At 36.8% G+C, this 23,232-nt stretch overlaps 1 protein-coding gene across 2 annotated transcripts; it reads left to right on the top strand.

Annotated features, from left to right (window-relative positions):
• The first annotated feature begins 9,390 nt into the window (after window positions 1–9,390).
• LOC149812221 (beta-1,3-galactosyltransferase 7-like) lies at window positions 9,391–16,499 on the top strand. Of its 2 annotated transcripts, none has more exons than XM_089993924.1 (11): window positions 9,391–9,966; window positions 10,804–10,873; window positions 10,986–11,044; window positions 11,201–11,412; window positions 12,442–12,505; window positions 14,733–14,805; window positions 14,902–15,022; window positions 15,113–15,200; window positions 15,289–15,414; window positions 15,665–15,774; window positions 15,903–16,499. In XM_089993924.1, exons 1-11 carry the CDS (start codon window positions 9,863–9,865, stop codon window positions 16,049–16,051), a joined length of 1,176 nt encoding a protein of 391 aa, XP_089850050.1. In that variant the 5' UTR covers window positions 9,391–9,862; the 3' UTR covers window positions 16,052–16,499. The 2 variants fall into 2 exon arrangements, with proteins under 2 accessions (XP_089850050.1, XP_089850049.1); XM_089993923.1 differs by having other exon boundaries at window positions 9,565–9,966; window positions 10,983–11,044.
• The last annotated feature ends 6,733 nt before the right edge of the window (window positions 16,500–23,232 follow it).

The raw sequence follows: 23,232 nt of genomic DNA, 5'->3' as shown, positions 1-23,232 counted from the left end.
AACTCTAGAAGCATCAAATGTGACTTTGTCAAAGCAAGGAGGACAACCTCTAGAAGATGCCACACAGTACAAAAGTATTGTTGGAGTCTTGTAGTATGTCATGTTTTCCAGACCCGATATAACATATTTAGTTAATAATGCCTGCCAATTCATGCATGAACCAAGTTAAGTCAATTGAACCCACATAAAAAAATTTGTGCTATTGGAAGGGCATAATTAATTTGGATTTACATATTAAGAAATCTCCTTCTCTACAGTTATCTGTGTTTTTTCATGCTTATTGGGCATGATGCTCTGATAATCGCAAATCCACAAGTGGTTACTTGACCTATTTAAGAAGTAATCTCATGTCTTAGAGCTCAACTAAGCAACGTACATTTGCCAAATCTAGCACAAAAGCATAATATAAAGTTGTTGCAGGTGTTGTGTCTGAGCTAGCCTGACTCAAATAGTTATTAACAGAGTTGAACATCCTCTCCTACAAAGTTCTCACCTTATGGTGTGGCAATCTTGGTGTAACATGCCTTGTTGCCAATCTAGTGTTTCATGCTCAAACCAAACACATTGAAATTGACTATCATTGTATGCGAAAAAGGTCTCTAGAGGTGAAATTGATATGCAATTCATTTCTTCTCAAGAACAAGTTGTTGACATCTTGATTAAGCCTCTTATAGGGTCTAAGTTCAATTGTTTTGGAGACAAGCTTAACCTCATGGGGGTTGGGTTGAGGGGGCGTGTAAAGATGATAGATTAAGATCCAGGTTTGGTCCTAGATCCATAGTCCAACGTTAATCCGAAAGCTTCCAACGTGAACAAGCATGAAGAATAACTACTCATGAGGTCCCACATTGATGAGGTTGCTAATAAGGTGAAACTTATTGTAAGTAGGACTCTTAATGTAAGTCTTAATAAGAGCGTCGTTAGAAGTCCCCTACACAAACGTGAGTCTCAAGATGGTATAAGAAGTGAAAGAATTGTAGAGTCCTTAACCATGTTGGGTTTCATCTTTTAAGTGCCTATATAAGTAAAGAGGGGTCAGCTCCTCCTTTCGTGGTGAATTAGAGAGTGATAGAGCTTTTTCATGTACGTAGGTCTAGCTTGACCGAACCACGTTATATTGTGTTCCTGTCTTGAACGTGTTACTACTTTTTCACGACATGGGTGTGGGGAGAGAGAGAGAGTGCAATGGAAAAGGAAAAAACACAAGGAGAGGGAGGGTTTATATATGGGGCATCTTGGCCGTTGAATCTAAATGCAAATGAGATCCAACGGTCAAGACAAATGTGTTTTTGTTAAGTAGGTAACGATCAAGCAATTGCCTCTCTCTCTCTCTCTCTATATATATATATACACACCTCCCCTCCCATAAAAAAATTCTGCTTCTGCCCTCGGCTCGAGCTCAAGTTGGAGCTGAGGTCATATGAATTTGCTGAACAAGGCTCACAAGTTCACAGCCGCGATCCTGAACCGAATTGAAACTCGGCTCTTGATGACCATATGAGTTCATGAGATGAGCCCGAACAACTAGTATCCATCGCAAGACAAGCCAAGCTTGGCTCGTCATGGATACATGCTGAGCCACAAACACTAGTAGTAAACTTTAAATAAGATAAGTCTTCTAATTAATATAGCTAAGCATCCTAATTAGATATAGGTCTAATATAGATTTAATATTCAAATATGATCTATAAAAAATCTAAATTAACAAATGGATCAAAAAATGATCCAATGGGCCTGGGTCATTGGGTTCTACTCCTGCATCAAGGAGTACCACATTTGCTGCCCAAACTACCGAAGAAAATGTTATTTGTATGGTAGTAGACCAAGGTATGCAATGAGCAGATGATAAAAGGTCCTGATCTCCAAAGAGATTATCGAATTGTGCTACTTATACATCTTATTTAAGAGTTTGGGAAGATCAAGAGTTTACAATGTACTGAGATTTCACCATTGAAAACAATTAAGTAACTAGGTCGACACTGTTACATTGAAAGAGGGATTCTTAATAAGCCAACCATGCCGAGCAAACCATGGGGTTAGACTGTTCAAAGAAAGTTTGCACCTATGACTTTTATTGGAGAGTGCATGCGGGAGTCTCTCTCTCTCTCTCTCTCTCTCTCTATCTATCTATATATATATAATAGGTCCGTGCTAAACCACATTGGTGTTAAATTGGAGCTAAAGTGCACTGACCGTCCATCAAGTGCATTGATGGATGGTCACCGTGCAAAAAAAGAAGCAAAAATCGCATCAAAAATATGATTTTTGGGCAAAAAAAAAACCTTTAGTGGTGCAATAAAAATGCCAATAAAGGTTCTGCTAAAGGTTTGGGACCTTTACTGGCGCTTTTAGTGCACCACTAAAAGCCGAGCACATTTTTAAAAAAGGTCTTTAGTGGGTCACTAAAAGCGCCAGCAAATGTCTCAGACCTTTAGTGGGACCTTTACTGGCGCTTTTAGTGCACCAATAAAGAGTTTTCAATGCAATTTTTTTTGCTCACTTTAACCTTTGCAGTGGATGGTCAGTGCATTTTAGCTCTGGTTTAACACCGAATGGGTTTATCACAGACCCATTTCACTATATATATATATATATGGTGTGTGTGTGTGTGGAAGGAGAACCGTCCATCCAAAGGAAGGTCCAAAATCTACAACCGAAGATGATCGGGCGACTCTCCTTCTCCAATGCTTTATCATCTCATCGATCAGACCTCATATATTTATTCTTTATAATTTATTTAGTAAGAAATATGCTTTACATGAAGACTTTATGACATATAGATATGCTTTTGGAGATGTGAAAAATCAATGGCTCACAATGCATTTAAAACTTTACAATATAAAATATTGCGAGCCATTGATTTTTAGCTCTTTCAAAAACACATCTAAACATAAAAAAATCATAATCCAAAACATGATGCTCACTAAATGAATGATAAAAATTTATTATGTAAAGTTCGATCGATGAAAACTTGACTCTTAGAGAAGGAACATCGTCAATTATCATCGGTTGTAGATTTTGGACTATTCATCGGTTGTGTGGTCTCCTTCCCTACACACACACACACACACACACACACATATATATATATAATGGAAAGCTACCTGATTGCATCCATGGTATCCGATTGCTTGGGACTGTCAATTTTTGACATTTTTGTGAGAATGCACTCGAATCTGCAAACCACTCATTGTCTTGTGAATCAACTACGGATAGAGAAGCAAGGGCTTTAGGTGTGTCATCCATCTGATAAGAATGATTGAATCGATGATAGCAGTTTAAGGCAAAGTGATTCCATTTTCTGCATATTTGACATTGCATCCCATAAAATTTGTTCTTGTTTTGTCTGGTATTGTGAGATGTGTTAGCCGAAGTCTTGGAACTATCTTCGACATTCCTATTGGAATTATTCTGACCTTGATGAAAGCCTCTACCTTTGCTATTGAACTTGAAATTATTTTTGCGTTTATTGAACTAACCTTGATTTGCATAATAGGTAGCTCGTGGTTGGACATCATGCAAGGTGTTTCTTGTCTCATGACTTTGTAACAGGGGCAGTATGTCTCGGTATGGAGGAACCAGTGGCTTGAGCATACTGGTAACGAAGTTCTCATATACAGGGCCTAAGCCCTGTAGAAGCCAGAAGACTTTAACCTTGTCTTCCACGAGTTTGCTTATCGTGGCTAGATCATCACAGATTATCTTGAAACGTCTGATATAATCATTAAGAGAATCTGTCCGTTTCTTGAGAGTGGACTGTTGTTGCATTAAGCAAAACTCTCTCTTGTGAATCTTGAGCAAAGGAAGTAATCAGCATCTCCCATATTTCTTTGGAGGTTTCAAGGCCTACAACAAGGCCAAGAACCGACTCAGATAAGGTTGCTGTAATCCAACCTTTAAGCAATCAATCAGATTTTTTCCACAACACATATGAAGGGTTGACGACAACCTGTTTTTCAGGTCCCTCAATGGTAGGATCTGGTGAAGACATCTCTCCATTGATAAATCCTTGCATGTCTTGACTTTCGATCAAGGCAAGGATTTAAGTGCGCCACAACAAAAAATTTGAGTGGCTGAGCTTCAGTGAAATGAAATTCGAAATGTTTAAGGTGGCAGGATATGGATACGTTGAACCTGAAGATAGTTGAGCCATCACGCGAACCAAAGGCACTTCAAGAAAGCAAACTCTAATCAAGAAGAAAGACAGTGAAGAACAAATCACTGCTGGATACTATAAAGAAATATCGAGCAAACGAACACATAAAAACAGTTTACATAGTTCGATTCTAGAATAGAACCTACATCCATGGGAAAAATTCTGTCACTCTCTTGTTATTAATATTATCAAGAACACACTCTTGAGATACACAAGATGTAGCATATATAAAATTCGATCCATGATTTTCTACTATAATTTTTCTATCATGGATCTCTCATCCATATCCACTAAGTCAAGAGTGATTGTTTGTTAGGATTGCCTTGATGGTGCAGATTCTTTCCTTGAAGGTCAAGATTATCCTCAGCTGTGATGATGTGGTATTATGGCAGATGCTGTTATTGTTGCACCTTGGATCTGGATCTTCAATATGTAAGCCCTCTAAGTTTTGCACTATCAGGACACTGATCATATGTACAGCCAACACAACTAGGTCTCACGAGCGGTTTATCTGAGTAGAGAAAACAAAAAAAAGTAAAACCGAGCAGTCATCTATAAAGTCTTGCTAGTTTGGAAATGTGGAGGCCTCCTGGATGTCCAAATAGTCTAGACAAAGTAAGAGTCAAGGTCAAGAACCAGAGATCGAATTTCAAACATCACGGCTTCAATACAGAACTCCAACTAATTTTAGAAGTCAAGGAAACCATTCCTGATCTGCCATGTGTGCACTGTAAAGTGTCACAAAGGAACCACGAGAAAGGTTGAGTCGGGATCGGGTGCAATATAATTGCACAAATATTGTGCATTCATCAGGTGCTGAATGCACAATATTTGTGCAATTATATTGCAACTGATCTTTTCGCAGAAAGGTAGAGGAAATCTTTGGAAATAATGCACTCAAAGTGACACGTGTCAAAAAAGCTTATTTACTTTTTCTTACGCAATACTTTGTTAATAAAAAAAAATCTTTTCTTTAGAAGAAAAGTCTAATTGTAACATCATCAAAGAAATTCGTCAGCCTTCAAAATCGACCTCAACCTCTTACGTTAGCCCAATAACAATTCCAGTTAACCCGATCCAAGAATTGAAGGTCGATCATTAAACCTGTTCTTTCCCAACTTCCCGTGCAAGCGCATGGGATGTGGTCGGATATTGGATCTAAGATCAATATGTTTTTTGGAATATGGATCTTTTAAGTACGATCCAAATGTACATTCGGATCAGTTCAATCAGATTACTTTTGGATTCTGATCAACATTTTAAGTTGGATCTAAAATTGATCTGATTCAAAATATGACCGGATTACATTTTTTTTACATGTAAATAGCTTGTTTTTGTTCTATTTTTTCCGGATCCAGTATTACCACATGTATTTCAGATTTAGATTCAACATTACCTTTCTCGGATCTGATTTGGTTTTGGATCTGAAAAGATCCATCTCAACTTCCCGTGCCAGCATGCGTAGTAGGGCTGCAAAAGACGGATTAGATATGGTCGGATATTCGATCTGAGACCAACATGTTTTTTGGGATAATGATCTTTTAAGTAAGATCCTAATGTACATTCAGATCGGATTCAGATAAGTTCAATCAGATTACTTTCGGATTCGGATCAGCATTTTATGTCGGATCTAGAATTGATCTGATTAAAAAACTGACCCGATTACATTTTTTACATGTAAATAGCTTGTTTTTGCTCAATTTTTTTTCACATCCAGTATTACCACATGTATTTCAGATTTAAATTCAACCTTACCTCCTCGGATCTGACAAGATCCACCCCAAGTCCCACCCGTTTGCACCCCTAATAAGGTTTATAGTCAGGTTCGGGTTATGTCTTAAGAAAATAGAATCTCAAACTTGAGCGATATAATCTGATTTTTTTGAACCTAAACTACATTTAAAATACTTGGTCAGGTTACATCGGGTCGGATATTGTCAAAAATCATAGTTCAAAACTAACCCTTACCTTGATGTTTGGGTTCTGGTTGGGTCGGATACCTGACACAGATCCAAAATATGTGCTGATATCTTTTATAGAACTTTTTTGAGAAAAATAGAATCTTCAAAATACTGCGAGCTTTTTCCTTCAGATTTGGTATGAGCTTTTCATCATCCGAACCCGAGATTATCTAACATCTGATTAGTCGGATCTGGCATTTAACTGCATCTGACCCAAATCAGAACCATTTATATCCCTGCCTCCATGTAGGGGTGTCAATGGGTCCGGTTTATCCGGACCCGACCAGGACCAAATCTTATAGGATCCGGGTATGGTGACAAATAAGAAGACCCGATTAAGTCCCGGGTCTAGACCCAAGTTCCGATTAAGACCCATAATTTTTCAATGTAAAAATGATAAAAAATATTTTTTTACAGGGTATGGTCCGGGTCTGATTCATGTAGTTCTTATTGGGTCCGGGTATGGTTTTTCTTATAGTAGACCCAATTAGACCCAGGTATGAAACCAATACCATACCCAAAAATCTAGTCCAAGTCTGGTTCCACCTGGGTCCGAACCAAACCCGACTGGTTGACACCCCTACCTCCAAGTAGGGAAGTGATTGAGTCAGATATTGGATCCAGCCTAAATTAATCCAGCATTGTCCATGTTAGGTTGGACTCTTCCTTACGTATCCAAATCCAATTACTTGTATAACCTACACTCACAAATATTTGCATCTGACATAGCTCAGTCGGATTCTATTTTTTATGTTTTTTGGGATATGTGATACTTCATGGTTTTTCTTGGACTCGTTTAAAACCCATATTGGGTCTCGGGTTGGACCTGTTATTTTGGGAAAAAAGAGAACATGATCTTTATCACGATATTTCCAAAAGCTGATACCATCACACGATGTTTTCAAAATACCAAAAATGTTTTTTTTTATTAGAAAAACAAATTTTTTTTCTTTGAAGGAGTGTTTTGTTATATAGACCCTCTCGGGGAAGCCACTTTCACACAAAAAGGCTGCCTACGTGAGAAAGTGGCTCCCCACAGGAGAAAGTTCAATCGTATGATTGTAAGGAAACGGGGATGGAGGTTTTGATATGTCTGCCTTGCCACATGTTTTCTCAAAGTGGTGTTTGTTTAGCCTCCAGTACAGAAGAGGCTCTCTTCCATGCCAAACGGGGTGAGATGAATGCCCCTCAGGGTGTGTTTGATTGCGCGTCGCAAGGACAGGGGCTCCACGCATTGTCCAGCGCGGAGCCCCCTGTATGTCTAGAAATAAAGTTTGACCAACCCCTCAGACTTTTTCAGCAGAAAGCATGGCCCTCCTGTTCAAAAAACAAAACCTTTTCATGCTAAAAGAAAATCCCATGTTTTAACTGGAGGCTGCAGTTTCTTTTTCTTTTTTTTTTAACCAAAAAGGCTGGGGTTAGGCAGACCCTACCAAGGTTGTTAAATGCGATGAGGCGAAGCGAGGGGTTGAGCCTGCGTTTCGCCTCTAAGGCGTACTGAGGCGTACGCCTCTCACAACTAGTATGAAAGTGAAGCGGTGGGAGGGGAGGTAGGGAGGGGCGATGGAGCAGCTGGCCGGCACGTGGCGGTGGATCCACCGGTACTTGGGGTTAGCACAGCCGACGAATCGGGCAGAGGAGGAAGACTTGGGGATGAAGGAGGGGTTCTGAAGGTTGATGAGGGGCAATTTGCGTATCACAGCACGCCTCAGTACCTTGAGCGTGCACCTGGCCTCTGAGACGTAAGCTTCAAGTACTAAAGCATACGCCTCTCACAACACTGGACCTTACCAGTTATACAACCATACCATTGGAATTCGAACTTGCGATGTCCTAACAAAAAGTGACGTGCAGGAAAAAGTGCCCAATGGTATCACGAGCTTTTCTTTTGTTATAAAAATCCTAGTTACTATATAAGTGACATTCCTTTCACCTTATGGCACAAAGATACGGGTACGATGTGACGTGTGATTTATTTATTTTTTTATATTTTTTTTTGAAAAAACAAGATATAGTGACGTTGTTTATTTTAATTTTTAAATAATAAAAAATATTCTGTGATAATTTTATATATAAAAATATTTCATTAAGATATTATAAAAATTAAATAATATTTAAGAGTACTATAAAAATGTCCATGCATGTCAAGAATATATATATTTTTTACGAATGATGAAAAACTACCATCTAGGTCAGAGGCCTAGTCACACGGGTCTGGAACAGGTGTAGCGTAGACAAGGACAAAGGCGGTTATTTGGTAGGGGTGCAAACGGGTCAGATTCAGGCTGAATCTTGTCAGATTCAAATTTTTCAAATTTGAATCCATACGTGAACACTAGATTCAAATCCAAAGAGGTAAGAATCGGGATAAAAAAAGATGCGGTAATACTATATACACAAAAAAATTGAACAAAAAACATGTAAAAAAATGCAATTTAGTCAGATTTTGATTCTGATCAACTCTAGATCTGACTTAAAACGATGATCCAAATCTGAAAATAATCCAACTAAACAGATTCAAATGCGCGTTCAGATTTTACTTAGAGGATCTATATCTGGAAATAATATTGGATTCGGATCAGGTATCGGACTATATCCGATCCGTTTGCAGCCCTATTGGTTGATTCTAGTCCATTGTAAGCCGATCCATATCCAACCCGTTTGGGTAAGCAAAAGTTTTTGGCAAAATGCTATTTAAGGGTTAACTTTCGCCCTTAATTGTAATAATACGCCTTTTTTTTCTAAAATTTTGAACACGAGGTTCTGTTTTTCCTAAAAACAGTCCAACAAGGGCCTAATTTATTATTATCTTTTAATTCAGGGTTAAATCATGTAAAATTATAATGGTAACCTTTATCATTAAGAGATCAAACTGTTTACTTTTTTTTTAAGGATAAATGACTCTTTTTCAATTTCCAAAGCACAGTAACTCCCAGAAGCCAAAAAGGGAATGGCGTTTTTCAAGATGATAGATGTTGACTTGAGGTTCTTATTCGACTGCTTTTAAGAAAAGTGAGTCTTATATTTAGAATTCGTTAAAATACAGTGATTTTTTTAAAATAAAGAGCAAAAGGTGGCTCTAAAATGAAAAATTCTACCATTTTTTTTTTTAAAACGTGGCAACGTCTTTCTTCAGTCTCCCGGTCGGGGTCCATCCTCGAGGACGTGTCTGACTCTGGCAATAGAAAGAGAGGGAGGACGTGGAGCCCACCATCATCAAGCACCCCCAGTGACTCCGTCCTACAAAGACGCAGGAGAAAGAAAGAAGACGACGAAGAAGAGCCCCACGCAAGTACGAATAAGCCTTCGTCGTTGTCGGCTCTCTTTCCTCTCTCTGCGTCGGCTTCGAAGGCAGCATTCCGACGTCTTCAACGGAGAAGAAGGAGAGGTAGGTGAAAAGGAAAAGGCTTCTTTGGTATTAGATCCATATCGAAGAGGAAGGTGAAAAGGAAAAGGCTTCTTGGTATTAGATCGATATCAGAGTCCTCAGCGGAGAATAAGGACAGGAAGGGCAGGAAGGATATCGAAGAGGAAGAAAGCAAGGAAAAGGCTTCTTGGTATTAGATCGATATCAGAGTCCTCAGCGGAGAATAGGGACAGGAAGGGAAGGAAGGATATCGAAAAGGAAGAAAGCAAGGAAAAGGCTTTTGTTGTTAGATCGATATCGATTGAGAGAGAGAGAGAGAGAGAGAGAGAGAGAGAGAGAGAGAGAGAGAGAGAGAGAGAGAGAGAGAGAGAGAGAGAGATGAAGGGTGGTCGAGGGGGCCGTGAAAGGACGGGGACGACCAGGACAGGAATGTTCATCCTCTGCATCGCGTGCTTCGTCCTCGGAATTTTGTTCACAAACAGGTCAGAAGAGGCCTCCCCCTCTCTTATTCTGTTATTTTTCCGAGGAAATATGAACACCCAGATCGATAAATTGTTCGAAAAGTTCTATTTTTTCCTTTTTCTTCCTGGTTGTTATTATTAAATTGATATTTGAGGGCGATAGAGTTTGCTTTTCCCTAGATCCACCACCGGAAACGGCGGGAAAAGCGTTTCTTTTTGGTTGGAAACTTGTGGGAACATTAGGTTTCTTTTGCATTTTTCGTTTCTTGAAGGAAGATTTTCTCCTCTTCTTGAATAGGGTTTTGTCCTCATAGATCTGTCATATTTGTGACAGTGGGTGTGGATTTAATTTGATGGTCTTTTACTGTTTGTAGGGCTTTCTTTTTGTTTTTTTTCTTTAGTTGGGAAAAGATGGGATCCGGTTTGAAGATTTTTAATAGATTAAGGGTTTTCGCCTTGGTGGGCTTCGGATAACACCTTGGGAAAGTGTCATGTTTGATTTTGTTGATCTGGATCGTTCATCTGATGGGTTTTGAAGGGTGTAGTGATTTCTATTGGTGATTTTGGAAGGAGAAACAATGGTCTTTTGGTTTTGAAGGGAAATGATGGACCATTGATGAAGACAGCTGTTTTTCCTTTTTTTTTTCTAATTCATGTTGGTTTTTAAAAGGAAATGGGGATTAATTGATTGTTTTTGAGGAAAATAGGGTTCGCATCGGAGTATTCCCAGATGTGGCTAAAGAATAGCCGCGTGTATTGCCATCTTGGCAAAACACAAAATTTGCAGTTTTTTGTTGAAATAAAGCAAAAAAAAAAAAACTTAGACAATTTCCCTGAAATGCTTGAGTTGTTTGTTAGGGTATGGATTCCTCCTGAGTCAGGTGGGAGAATTATCTCGAGGAGACGGCAAGAACAAGAGCTAAATCTGGTAAATGAATGCTTTCGAAGTGGTTTAGCAGTTTAACTTTTGTTTTAAAACATATTTGGTGGGCTATACTGTCTAATGTTCACTGATGTGTCTGCTTTTTCCTTCATAGCAGAAGCTCGATCAAGATAAAGATATAATGGGTGAGGTTCACCGGACACATGATGCTGTAAAGTAAGTGTGGAGCTTGACATTTGAGCTTGTGAACCTCTAAAATTCCACCATTGATCACTGTGGAAAAATTTACATTTCAGATTATTGTTTAGTGTGAGGTTGAAAGTTCCAGCCTTTTTCTTTTTCAAAATTGAGGCTTTTGGTTGATGATTCCAGGTCCTTAGATAAAGCAATATCTACACTGCAAATGGAGCTAGCTGCCACTCGTGGTTCACAAGAGATGGGCACCGGTGATTTGCCTCCTGCACTGAAATCTTCTGATCACAATGTTGCTTCACGAAAGAAGGCTTTTGTTGTGATTGGCATCAATACAGCATTTAGTAGCAGAAAGCGGAGAGACTCTGTTAGAGAAACCTGGATGCCTCAAGGTCTTTGAAATCATCCTGTATTTTTTTGTATATTCTGTAACTAGTATCTTTAACCCATATGCAGAACACTGCAGTTCTTTGTATAGATTGGTCATGCTGATGATTTCAGCATTTGTTTGAGTTCCCCCCAAAGCATCATCCAAGTTTTTTTTCCCTCTAATTGTCTGTAGTACGTAACATGTACTGTTAAAGAACCTGTATTGTTCCATGAGTGACCATTGTATGATCTATTCTTAATCTGTCCATGTTGTTAGTTCTAATCTGCAAAACTGCAGTGCATAAATGCAGATAAACCTCCTGGAGCATGCTTGCTTTATCAAGTTTTGACACAGTGGAATCTATCAATGCATCACTTTTTTACTAACCCTGCTTTTAGTAGCCAATCCATGGGTTTTGCCTAATTCATTCTTGAGTTTCTTGTTGTTTATGATTTTAGAATTCATTCTTCTGCTTTTTTTCATGTTCCCATTAGCTTCATGTTATGAAAACAGTTAATGAATTACTTCTGCTTGTTGAAAAACTTGCCTCTGGATATGTGGATCCATTTGTTTCGGATAACATTTTATCACATATTCCATGCCCTCACACTTGGTTTTCGTCTGTCAAAAAATTTTGTAGCACATTTCTCACTGTCATGTTATGAACTAGTTCTCTTTTTATTAAATAAGAGATTACAAAACCTTTCATTTGCTTTGTTTGGGGATATGAAACTGCATATTTGTCTTTTCCAGAACTAATTTGGTGCAATTGTTCATAATGTTATAATGCTGAGTAGCACCTTTGCTTAGCATTAGGTCAGTTTTTATGTATCCATCATATTGTAATCGTTGCCTTGTTTTTTTTATACGTTTACAATAGAATATCATATCTTTTTGAATAATAATATACTGAAATTATCAACTGTCTGATCATGTGAGTGGTGAGAATCTTATGAATATAAACCTTTTTTGTCTTGGCATGCTTTGAATCTGAAGTTCATGTCAGTATGTGGAATTTTTGTTATAACATCTGTTTCTTTGGTTCATTCAGGAGAGAAGCTGTTGCAACTGGAGCGAGAGAAGGGAATTGTTATCCGTTTTATGATTGGCCACAGGTACACTATTATATTCCAATGTTTCATGCACTTTGTGTAGACTTTTAGACTCTTTTTGGGAGCCAGTTTTGGAAGGGGCGACAAGAGGGGCCATGAAATCCACGGCTTTCACAACATCCTCTCCTGGAAGTTGTTGAAATATGTGGTTTTGTGCACCGTCACCCCTCCCATCTCCCTTCCCCACCCCAAATACAGGAGGCCAAATTATGGACACCGATGGGGATGCATGGGCCATTGCCGCTTCTAACACAGGCTCCCAAACAGAGCCTTAATTCCATTGTTTGAAAAAAAGTGTTTTCACTGTTGCTTGGATATAAATTTATAATGCATATTAAATCCAATGATCGATTTGCAGTTGTTCGAGAACATTCTGTTGATAATTTGTTGCAGGCCTTTTGGTTCATTGACTTTATCCTACTTTACCTATGTCTTGTTTCTGACATTCTTATTGATTCGCCTCTACTATTCTCCATTTTTCCAATGTGACATGACTTCAATGTGATTTGAACTTAATTGATTCAACTCATATGATTCAATAATTTTAGCTCTTTTTAATTAAAAGTACTGCTTAACTCTTTTTCAGAACATGTTCAAACAGCAGGATCTGTTCTTGGAAATCAAAACTTTTTGGCTAAAACTTAAGGTTTCCAATTCTAAGAAGCACAGTTTCTGATTTGGCGGTAGCACAATTGCCATCGTGTTTTGGAAGCAACTAGTCCCACACTTCCAAGATGTGCTTCCTACCACTATATAACACTTCTAGTAACTCTGGTTTCTTCTACCTTTTGGTGAACATAGTTTTATATATATCATAGTCACAAATATCGCCGAGTTTTTGAAAATCTTGCGATATTATCACGTTTTATTCAAAAACCATGACAATCACAATATTATTGTGGGATTTTCAAAATCTCGCTCACTATGAAAATATCACGATATATATATATATATATATATATATATATATATATATATATATATTATGACAAAGAAGCTCCGCCGAAGCGAGGAAAACCTTGGGTCGGGCTCCACGACCATCCTGCCTTATGTGGCCCACCTTTAAAAGCTACAGACACACCTGTGTGCCAGTGAGGTTTGATCCGGTGCCTTCATCTCAGCATCCTCACAACCACCCCTGCTGGCCATGCGGGCGACCTCTGCGGTGGTGAAAATACCGCGATACTATCGTGGTATTTTCCTACTTCTAAGATAAAAAACAGAAAAACAAAAAATGCTTAGTGTCAGCAAGGGCATAACTGTACATTCGCCCACTGCCAACTCATACAACATTCAATTCTTTTTAGAAAAGCATTTAGAAGGTGTTCACGTGGGCAACACCATGCAATCACACAAGTATGCATCCTGAAGAGGCACAAAAGATCTCTTAAATAGAAAGAGGACGGGTCGAATTTCGTCGGCCTTCTCGATATGGGGCTATTTTTGGAGGACCTCAATACTGAATAAAGGCACCCATCCAAAGTACTTTTAATAAGGTAATATCTTACTACTTTGTTTTCTATTTGTTTAATAAGGTAATATATATATCTTATCACTCCTACCTTTTTTTTTATTTGTTTAAAAATTCTTCTTAATATTTTTATTTATAATAATTTTAACTAACCGTTATTTTTCTGAGATTTTCCCGAGAAAAACAATTTTTTTTAAAATCTCCCGAGATATTCCAATGCCGAGAAATTGTTGAGAAGGTTGTTCACTTATATTTATTAATATATAGCACTATAATCATTAATGGATATTGCTATAGCATGGGTACTTGCATTATGAAATGGGTGATCTATAAAATTTCTCATGATTAGTTTGGAAACTCACTGCTATAATCAATAGAGTAGACTTACCATTCCTTTTGATACAATGAAGATTGAGCCCTTGTGTTGGAGTGGACCTTTTTCCATTTGTTGAGGATGAAATTCTATGTTCCCTAAACACAAATCAGGCAATGCCAAAAGGAAACTCAGATTCTACATTTTATCATTTTTTGAACTTTGCTTGTGTGTGACATTTCATCATGTCTGCAACTTTAGTATGTGCTTTTGACAGTATTTTTTCTAGTCAATAGTCAATATGATAACATTTTTTATTCAAGTTCTTTATTTTCTGGACTCTTTCTTTACCCTCTCTTGCTACTATATGTTTCTTCCTTAGTTGGGAACTACTAATGCAATGATGTGTAGAAGGATTTTAATTTGGATGGTATCTATTTTTTCAGTGCTACAGCCAACAGTATCTTGGATAGAGCCATAGATTCAGAAGATGCAGAACATCATGATTTCCTTAGACTGGTACATGATCAACCATTTGGTTCCATTAGACCATGAGCAATACACTGGTAAAAGATATATATTCATTTGATTATGATGTATCAACATCAACTGCAGGAGCATGTTGAAGGATATCATGAATTATCTGCAAAAACGAAGATATTTTTCTCTACTGCAGTAGTCAAATGGGATGCTGAGTTCTATGTCAAGGTAGATGATGATGTTCATGTCAATTTAGGTATAAATTCTGGGTGTTCATTATCATCATTGAACCTTTTCTCATGTATTTATGATATGTTATGCCACTGATTGTGTTAACATTTAACAGGCATGCTTGCTGCAACTCTTGCTCGGCATCGTTCAAAGCCTAGGGTTTACATAGGCTGTATGAAGTCTGGACCAGTTCTTTCACATAAGTAAATCACTTCATATACATAATAATTCCTCTCGCAGCCTTAATTTTCTGCACTGTTAATGTATTTTCTTTTCTTGGATGCACTGTAGAAATGTAAAGTACCATGAACCAGAATACTGGAAATTTGGAGAGGAAGGAAACAAGTACTTCCGCCATGCAACTGGGCAGATCTATGCAATCTCAAAGGATCTGGCTACATACATTTCAATCAACCAGTAAGTGATAAACGAAAAAAGATCAGGTGCAATGTGGTGCCGCTGCACCTGATCACCCTCCATCTTGGAGATAGGGCCTGTCAGTTGTGGGGCCCAAAAATGATGGAGGGTGATCAGGTGCAGCAGCACACTAAAAGTGTGCAATCACATTGCACCTGATCCTCCCTCATGATAAACTATAAATTCTGGTTTTTGCATGCGCTGATGACTATTCTCAGTAAACTAATTGTTTGTTTTGGTGATTCTGTAGGGCCATATTACACAGGTATGCCAATGAAGATGTCTCACTCGGTTCTTGGTTTATCGGGTTGGATGTTGAGCAGATAGATGAGCGGAACATGTGCTGTGGAACTCCACCAGGTAAGAATTCCGTTGAACTTTTTATGAGATGGAAGAAAAAATGTTTTTGCTAAAACTGCCGTCTTCTCTTTGTTCTTTTTCCTTATGGTTTGGGCATTTCCATTTAAGTTTTATTTATTGTTATCAAGATTGTGACTGGAAGGCCCAGGCTGGCAATGTGTGTATCGCATCATTTGATTGGAGTTGCAGTGGTATTTGCAAATCAGTGGTGAAGATCAAAGACGTACATGCACGTTGTGGTGAAGGAGATGAAGCTGTTTGGAGTGCTCTTTTCTGAGTTTTCTTGCAAGGATTTTCATTAATCAAATATTCAGACATGCTGATTTTAATTGATAAAAAAGGGGTTCCAAGAGTGTGATGCATGTTCTTTCCAAATTGATTAGCTGTGTCCTCACAGGTCTTTATGGTTAAGCAATGGATTGTCAAGCTAGAGGATTCAAGAAATCAGTTAAGTTTTGGCTTGGAAGCTCATAAGCTTGTTCATATTTATCATTCTTGTTTTACAGAGTTTGGATACAGAAAATTTTATTTGCGATATTTTCTCAGGCTGTAGATTGATGCTGTACTCATAGTCCATCAATGAGTAGAATGTAATGTAATATTCCATGTTTATTTTGTCCTTGGTACTCAAACCTTATTATACATTAATTGATATGCGTTCTGCTATGATTTTTTGTATCCAGAACAACCTAGTAAATACATTATTTGGTTATCAATTCTACCAATGGCTGTTTCTAATTTTCCTTTTCGTTAAATCTTGAGAACAAAGTATCTAAATCGAAAGTACATGTCTGACATAAAAGTTGAACATGGGCTTGATGAGAGTAAATTTGGGCAGGTGCCAAATCCAAAGCACATACCAAGAGGATGTAATTGTTGGGGAACAATACAACACACTTTTGATAGATCACACTAGTGATAGATAAAAAACAGACTGGAAAAAAAGAAGAAAAAACAAGCACTCGGAACATGGATTTTACGTGGTTAGGCCATACTGAGATCCTTTATTCAGATTGTGAAACCACACATAAGAGTCTAGAGAGACCTATTTAGAGTAAAACTCTTTAGGATAATCTTTAGAGTAAACTTGCAGAACTACCTTTCTAAAATTTTGCCTCCGGAGCTAACACTCATGAACCCTCACCTTACGCGTAGGGGCCACAACCCCCTTGAACTCCTGTCAACTTACCGCGAAGTTGGATCTGCAAAAATTAAGGATTTTTATCATGCTTTAGTTTGTTTTGACTTTCCCAAGCATGAGCTTTCATCACCACAATTTCAACCTGAGTCTCAGCTCACCTTCCATGAGCTCAAGCCAAGCCCAAGCTCGCTCGTTTGGATTAAGAAACAAAGGGTTGTTACGATGACGGGGAAAATAAATTGTATTCCCAAACCCTGTTTGAGTAAAAATACAAAGAGGAATATACTGTTTCAACAAAACCTTACTCCTGTATTAGAACGGAAACACCTCTTTTTTTTTCCATTTAATCGGTTCATATCCTTGTTTTGTTTGTTTCCATGAGGAATTCAATCTTTTCCATAAAAAGGATGCTATCTCTATAGTTAAGAATCCATGAACCATCTTAGTTAGGGGTATAAGTAGGTTTGGGAAACTTGAATCAAACCAAAGAGCTGAGACCAATTTATGCATGACCGCACTGAATCTGGTTTCACTGAACCCATGGTCGGTTCCAAATTGTTAAACAACTTGGTTTTTTGTGTGAAAACTAAAAACCAAAACCTGTGTGTGCCCATATACCTGGACCTAAAACAACCAGAACAAACAAGGACCCAAACCTATTCACACTTGAATGAATAAAAAACTTGATACATTTACAGAACTAATTTAAACACTATATGAATATATACAGTTCTTAATTTTGCGAAGAATTTTCTCATTATCTTCATGACCAATGCTTAAGTTCAAATCACTTAACTTGGTTTAAGCCCAACCCTGTTAGTAACATAACTAGTTTGTATCCTAATTAAACCAATTTTGAACTATTTATATACCTGCACTGGTTTATATCCGAATCAATCCTGATTCAAATTGTTACAGATCTGATCGATTTTGGATCTAAACGAAGCCCAAGTTGACCCACAAAAGCCTTCACTTGGTTTCTGCTAAACCCATTTATACACAAAATATATACCTGGACCTGTTGGTGTTTACGGGTTTAAAATATATTATAACCAAAACTGAACCTGAACTGATCCAGGCTCAGGTTCAGGTCTAGTTCTTAATCGGGTCCCAATGCGAACGGACCCGCTTATGACTTGTTTGTTGATTTAAGGGCGACAACCTTGATACTAATAATCAGAGTGGATTATTGACCACTAATAAGCATAATGGCAGATATCATTTGTTCTTCCTTGGTTTCAAAATATCATTGTGTTTTTTTTTTAGTGAAAATAGTTAAATGATAACAGAAAATGACCATATCATCCTTGTAAAATGATGCAATTTCAGAAATGCCTTACAATGTGCTCAAATCCTACTCATGCCCAAAATTCTGATTCTAACACTTTTAAGATATTTTTACCCTTCGCACAAGCAAACCTGCTGATATTCATGCGATTGATACATATGTCATTCAAAGGTCACAACATCTCAATAAAAAGGAAATTCACGTGAACATTTCACAAACTTGATAAAATTCAGGTAAAGTATATATGAACATGGCAACTTGAATCCCAACATAAGAGATTCACATATGAAATGCACAAATCTTCTCGGATTTGCAAGCCTAATGCAAACATTCTAGAATTTAAAAGTTAGTGCTTAGCGGGTTCACTCCATACATTTGTGGTAGTCCTGCCATTCACATAGACATCATGCAAACCTCCTTCTTAAGTTAGGACGTAAGTCTGCAAATGTATGACTGATCATCACAAATATCTGTTGTGAATGTCCCTAACTTTGCATATTTTTTATTCAAGCTCGATAGATTTGTGTTATAAATTTGTGAATGTCACAACCTTTGCACATATACCATGCGAAGATCCTTTAACTAAAAACTCACATAACATCTGAATATACGTCCAGAAATGTGTGTCTAAATGTCCTTACCTGCACATATTTTCTGATTCGAACTCGACAAGTTCACGTGACATATTTATGGACATCACAACCTTCATGCAGATAGCATGCAAACCTCAAAACTCACATAAAATTTAGATGTACGTCTTTAAATGTTCACAAATATATGTTGTGAATGTCTAATATATTCATATGTTTTATGATTGTAGGTTCACGTCATATATTTGTGAACATAACACCCTTCACACAAATACCATGCAAACCTCTTTTAACTAAAAACTCACATAAAATCTAGATATACGTCCATAAATGTATGAAGTGAACCTACTATTAATATTATGTACGAAAGTTTGACATTCACAAATATATCACATTCGCAAGCATTATATGCAAAACTCTTGTTAATGCAAAAAAAATCTATTTAACATGTGAATGTCTTAAGGTTATTTTGCAAATGTCCTTGCGAATATTTTTTGGTTCTAGTTTGACATGTTTGCGCTATACATTTGTGGTTGTTCTCCTGATGTCTGTACATACGACTTGTGAATATCCTTCGTATATGTAGAACTTCCGACCTTAGTGGCAGACCTAATAAACATCCACATATGCATCATGCAAAGTTGTAAGGTTCATAAATATTCTTATAAACTTTGTGTGAATCTCCTAACCCTTGAATGTATTAAATGTGACTCTTTGTATGTATAAAAGCTCAATTTTGCATGAGGACCCTTTTTGCATAATATTAGGGTTTCTTTCAGAGGGCTTTGTGCTTCCCAATCTATGTGATCTCTAACATGTTTCTCCTGAAAAGTTTTTTCGATGAGGTGTCATTGTTCTTAGCTGATATTCGTCACACAATGACACATCATCAACGAGTTTTCTAGCATCCAACACATAATTAACGGTGTGATTTTTTAGTAAGCACAAGTTTTGATTTTTTTAATGGTTGAATCAATTATTTTATAAAACAACGACATGATTCTCAAGTTATTTTTACATATTCAACAACCTATTATACTTTTTTAATTCAATTTCATGTGAATGTCATTTTTTTCTTATCTTGGTAAGTCCATATCCATAAATTTGGTTGTTTATCTTGTATTATAAAGAAAATAAGAGAACAATGACATGATTCTAAAGTTTTTTTTTTGTAATTTCAGTAGCCTATTTTATTTTATTTTTAATTCAATTACATGTGAGTCCTATTTACCTCTATTCTAAATTTGGTTGTGTAAAAAATTGTTCATCTTGCATTATAAAGATGATGAGTGAAGAAAGTGTCATAGAGGCATCAACACATACTTGTCGATAAGGAAAACATGTAAGATATGTACATGCTATAAATAGGACTATTGAAATTGTTGTCTCTATGATAAACCATGTATAATATATTGAAGTTACTTTCTCTTGAATATTATTTTCTTCAAAAAAATTATCCACTGGTTGATAGTTCGTAATATGATGTACGTGAGAAGCTTGATATGTGGATAGATAAGGAACCTGTTGCATGGCCAAGAGCACGAGTTTATGATGTAATTCATAAAAAAATGCAACATTAGTAAAATGAAACTGAGATTACTGCGATCAATTTAGAAACCTCATAAAACACAAAATCTTGAGACTTTTGTAATAAAAATTATTATATAACAAAAGGTTGATGAGTTTGTGTCTATTATCATGTCTCTCATCTAGGAAGAATCTAAAGAGGGAGATGTTAATGAGCAGTCAGTGGGTTAGAAGTGTAAGGAGCTCATGACTTTTGATTCCTCAATCATTGCTAACTTGCAGGCCAAACTGAAGGAAGCATGAGACATAGCCACTTGCAGTAGCAATGATGAGATAGAGATGAAAAGAGTGAACATCGTGATGATGGAAAGGGTTGAAGAATAATATCAACAAAGGGAGGAGGCCAAGCTTGAGGTAGAGAAGGGAGAAAATATGCATTAAGCAAATAAAGAAGAAAAATTGGAGGTGGTGAGTGACAGTGTGGGTGGTGAGAAGGCAGAGAAGGAACCTCAACAAAGGTAGAATTTCAATGTTGAAGTAGAAAGTGAGAGTATGAGTAGTAAGAGGGCATATGAGGTTCCTCAACAAAAGAAATAAGTTGAGGTGGAGGAGAGAGTGGTGAGGGAAGATGACCGAATTGAAGTAGAGGATGATAGTGATAGGAAGGTGGAGAAGGGAGAGGGGGAAGATCACCCGATAGAAGAGAAAGTGTAGGCTCCCATGTAAATGTCATAGCGAGTCACAAGGTTTGGTGCTTATGGATATGCAGTTTCTATATCTGTTGATGTATATGTAATAGTGAATTAATTATTTATTGATGCGTGTAGTTATAATTAATATACTATAACGAATCAATTTTAATGCCCATTCAATGATTAAATTATGGTACGTGATTGTGTATGAAGCATGTTTATAAGAGAACCAGTTATATATTGCAATTCATGATCATGTTCACTGATTGATGCATATGCAATAGTAGATCAATTATTTATTAATGTGCATAATAGTAACTAGTATAATACAATGAATCAATTTTAATGTTTATTCAATTACTAAAATGTGATATGTAAATGTGTAAGAAGCATGCTTGTAAGAGAATCAATTATATATTGCAATTCATGATTATGCATTCAATGATTGATGTGCATGGAATAGTGGATCAATTATTTGTTAATGTGTATAGTTGAAACTAATATGTATATTATAATTGATGATCATATATTCAATAATTGATGATTATGCAATCGTAGGCCAATTATTTATTGATGTATATAGTTATAACTAGTATACTACAATGAATTAATTTTAATGTTCATTCAATGATTAAATTGTGGTATGTGAGTGTATGAAACATATTTATAAGAAAACTAATTATATATTGCAATTCATGAACATGTATTTAATAATTGATGTGTATGTAATAGTGAATTCATTATTTTTTAATGTGTATAATTATAACTAGTATACTACAATAAATTAATTTTAATGTTTATTTATTGATTAAATTATGATATGTGTGTATAAAACATATTTGTAAGATGACCAATTATATATTGCAATTCATGATCATGTATTCAACGATTGATGTGTATGTAATAGTGGATCAATTATTGTAAAATTAATATATATATATATATATATATATATATATTGCAATTGGTGATCATGTATTCAATGATTGATATGTATGTAATAGTGAATTAGTTATTTATTGACGTGTGTAGTTGTAAGTAGTATACTATAAGAAATAATTTTAATGTTTATTCAATGATTAAATTGTGTATGTGATTGATTCTATACAAATTTTGTTGTCATTGTATGATCCACAACCACAAATGACAGATGATCCACAATTATCGATACACATCATGAACTATTTGTCATAGTCTTGTAGATTTTATGTTTGAAATCTTGCTTCGAGCACTTTTCAGTTTTTTGGATTTGAGCTCATTGTCACCTTGAAAGATGTGACATATCACAGGATTAGAGTGTCACAGGAGCTGCTGTTGAAGCTTTGATACCATATCATAGTAGACTAGCTTTCATGCGCATAATTCACACACACGCAGGAGACTAACGTGGTTTGGACTATGATCTGACCTGCGTCCAAGGTTCTCTTTTCTCATACACTCTAGATTGAAGGTTTGTTTTCTCTCGTATTTATTTTCTTACAAGAGAACACGTTTTACACAGAGGAATCTTTCTTTACATGGGACTCTACAATCCCAACCTCACAACCACTCTCTAATTTAGGACTTTCCTCATCTTTAGTAGTCTTCACAAGAATAGGAAACTCTCTCCTTGCTGTCCAAGGAATCTTCTAACATTGAATCAGACTCCTCCTTAGTTTCCATTTTCTCAAGATCACCAGTTGGTCTAACAATAACAAGCATGGGTATGTTACACAGTGCACACACCTATATATGCGCATTCTTCTGTTGATGAAAACATATAGCTCTTGTAAGCCCATGATAAAAGCATAGAATATTAATCTCTTCATTCTTGAAAACATATGTACAAGTTTCACCTCAACTGCTACCCAGTGCAATCCAAACTTCCCTTCCAATTCACAATCAAAATCAATGAAAGAAGAAAAAAGAAATGAAACATGCAAACACACTATGAAGGATGTTGTCTTGACAGTGTGGAGAATAGTTCACTTTCCCATCTCTTGCCAGTGGAGCCATCAGCATCTGCTTGAGCACTCCAGTTTGCGCTTTGGAGGTGCCCTTCCTGGTTGATGAAGGAAGTGAGTGCATCAGCAATGGCTGCAGCGAACTTGGGATCTGAAGTTATAGCAGTCACATTCTCAGCCATAGACTGACCCCTAGCCCAGTTCCCCCCAACATGCTCATTCAGCAATTTTCCTAACATCTGTCTGTCCAATGAGCTCAAATCATACCTAACCCCCG

Source organism: Nuphar pumila, chromosome 17 (assembly GCF_984573655.1).
Source record: "Nuphar pumila chromosome 17, dmNupPumi1.hap1.1, whole genome shotgun sequence".
In the NCBI taxonomy this organism is placed as follows: Eukaryota; Viridiplantae; Streptophyta; class Magnoliopsida; order Nymphaeales; family Nymphaeaceae; genus Nuphar; species Nuphar pumila.
This window is presented reverse-complemented; position numbering and strand designations above follow the sequence as displayed.

Coding starts and splice junctions, on each gene's coding strand:
- LOC149812221 (XM_089993923.1), top strand. CDS start 9,863: ATGAAGGGTGGTCGAGGGGGCCGTGAAAGGACGGGGACGACCAGGACA. Junction 12,506..14,732: donor CGTTTTATGATTGGCCACAG/GTACACTATTAT, acceptor CTATTTTTTCAG/TGCTACAGCCAACAGTATCT. Junction 15,023..15,112: donor TGATGTTCATGTCAATTTAG/GTATAAATTCTG, acceptor AACATTTAACAG/GCATGCTTGCTGCAACTCTT.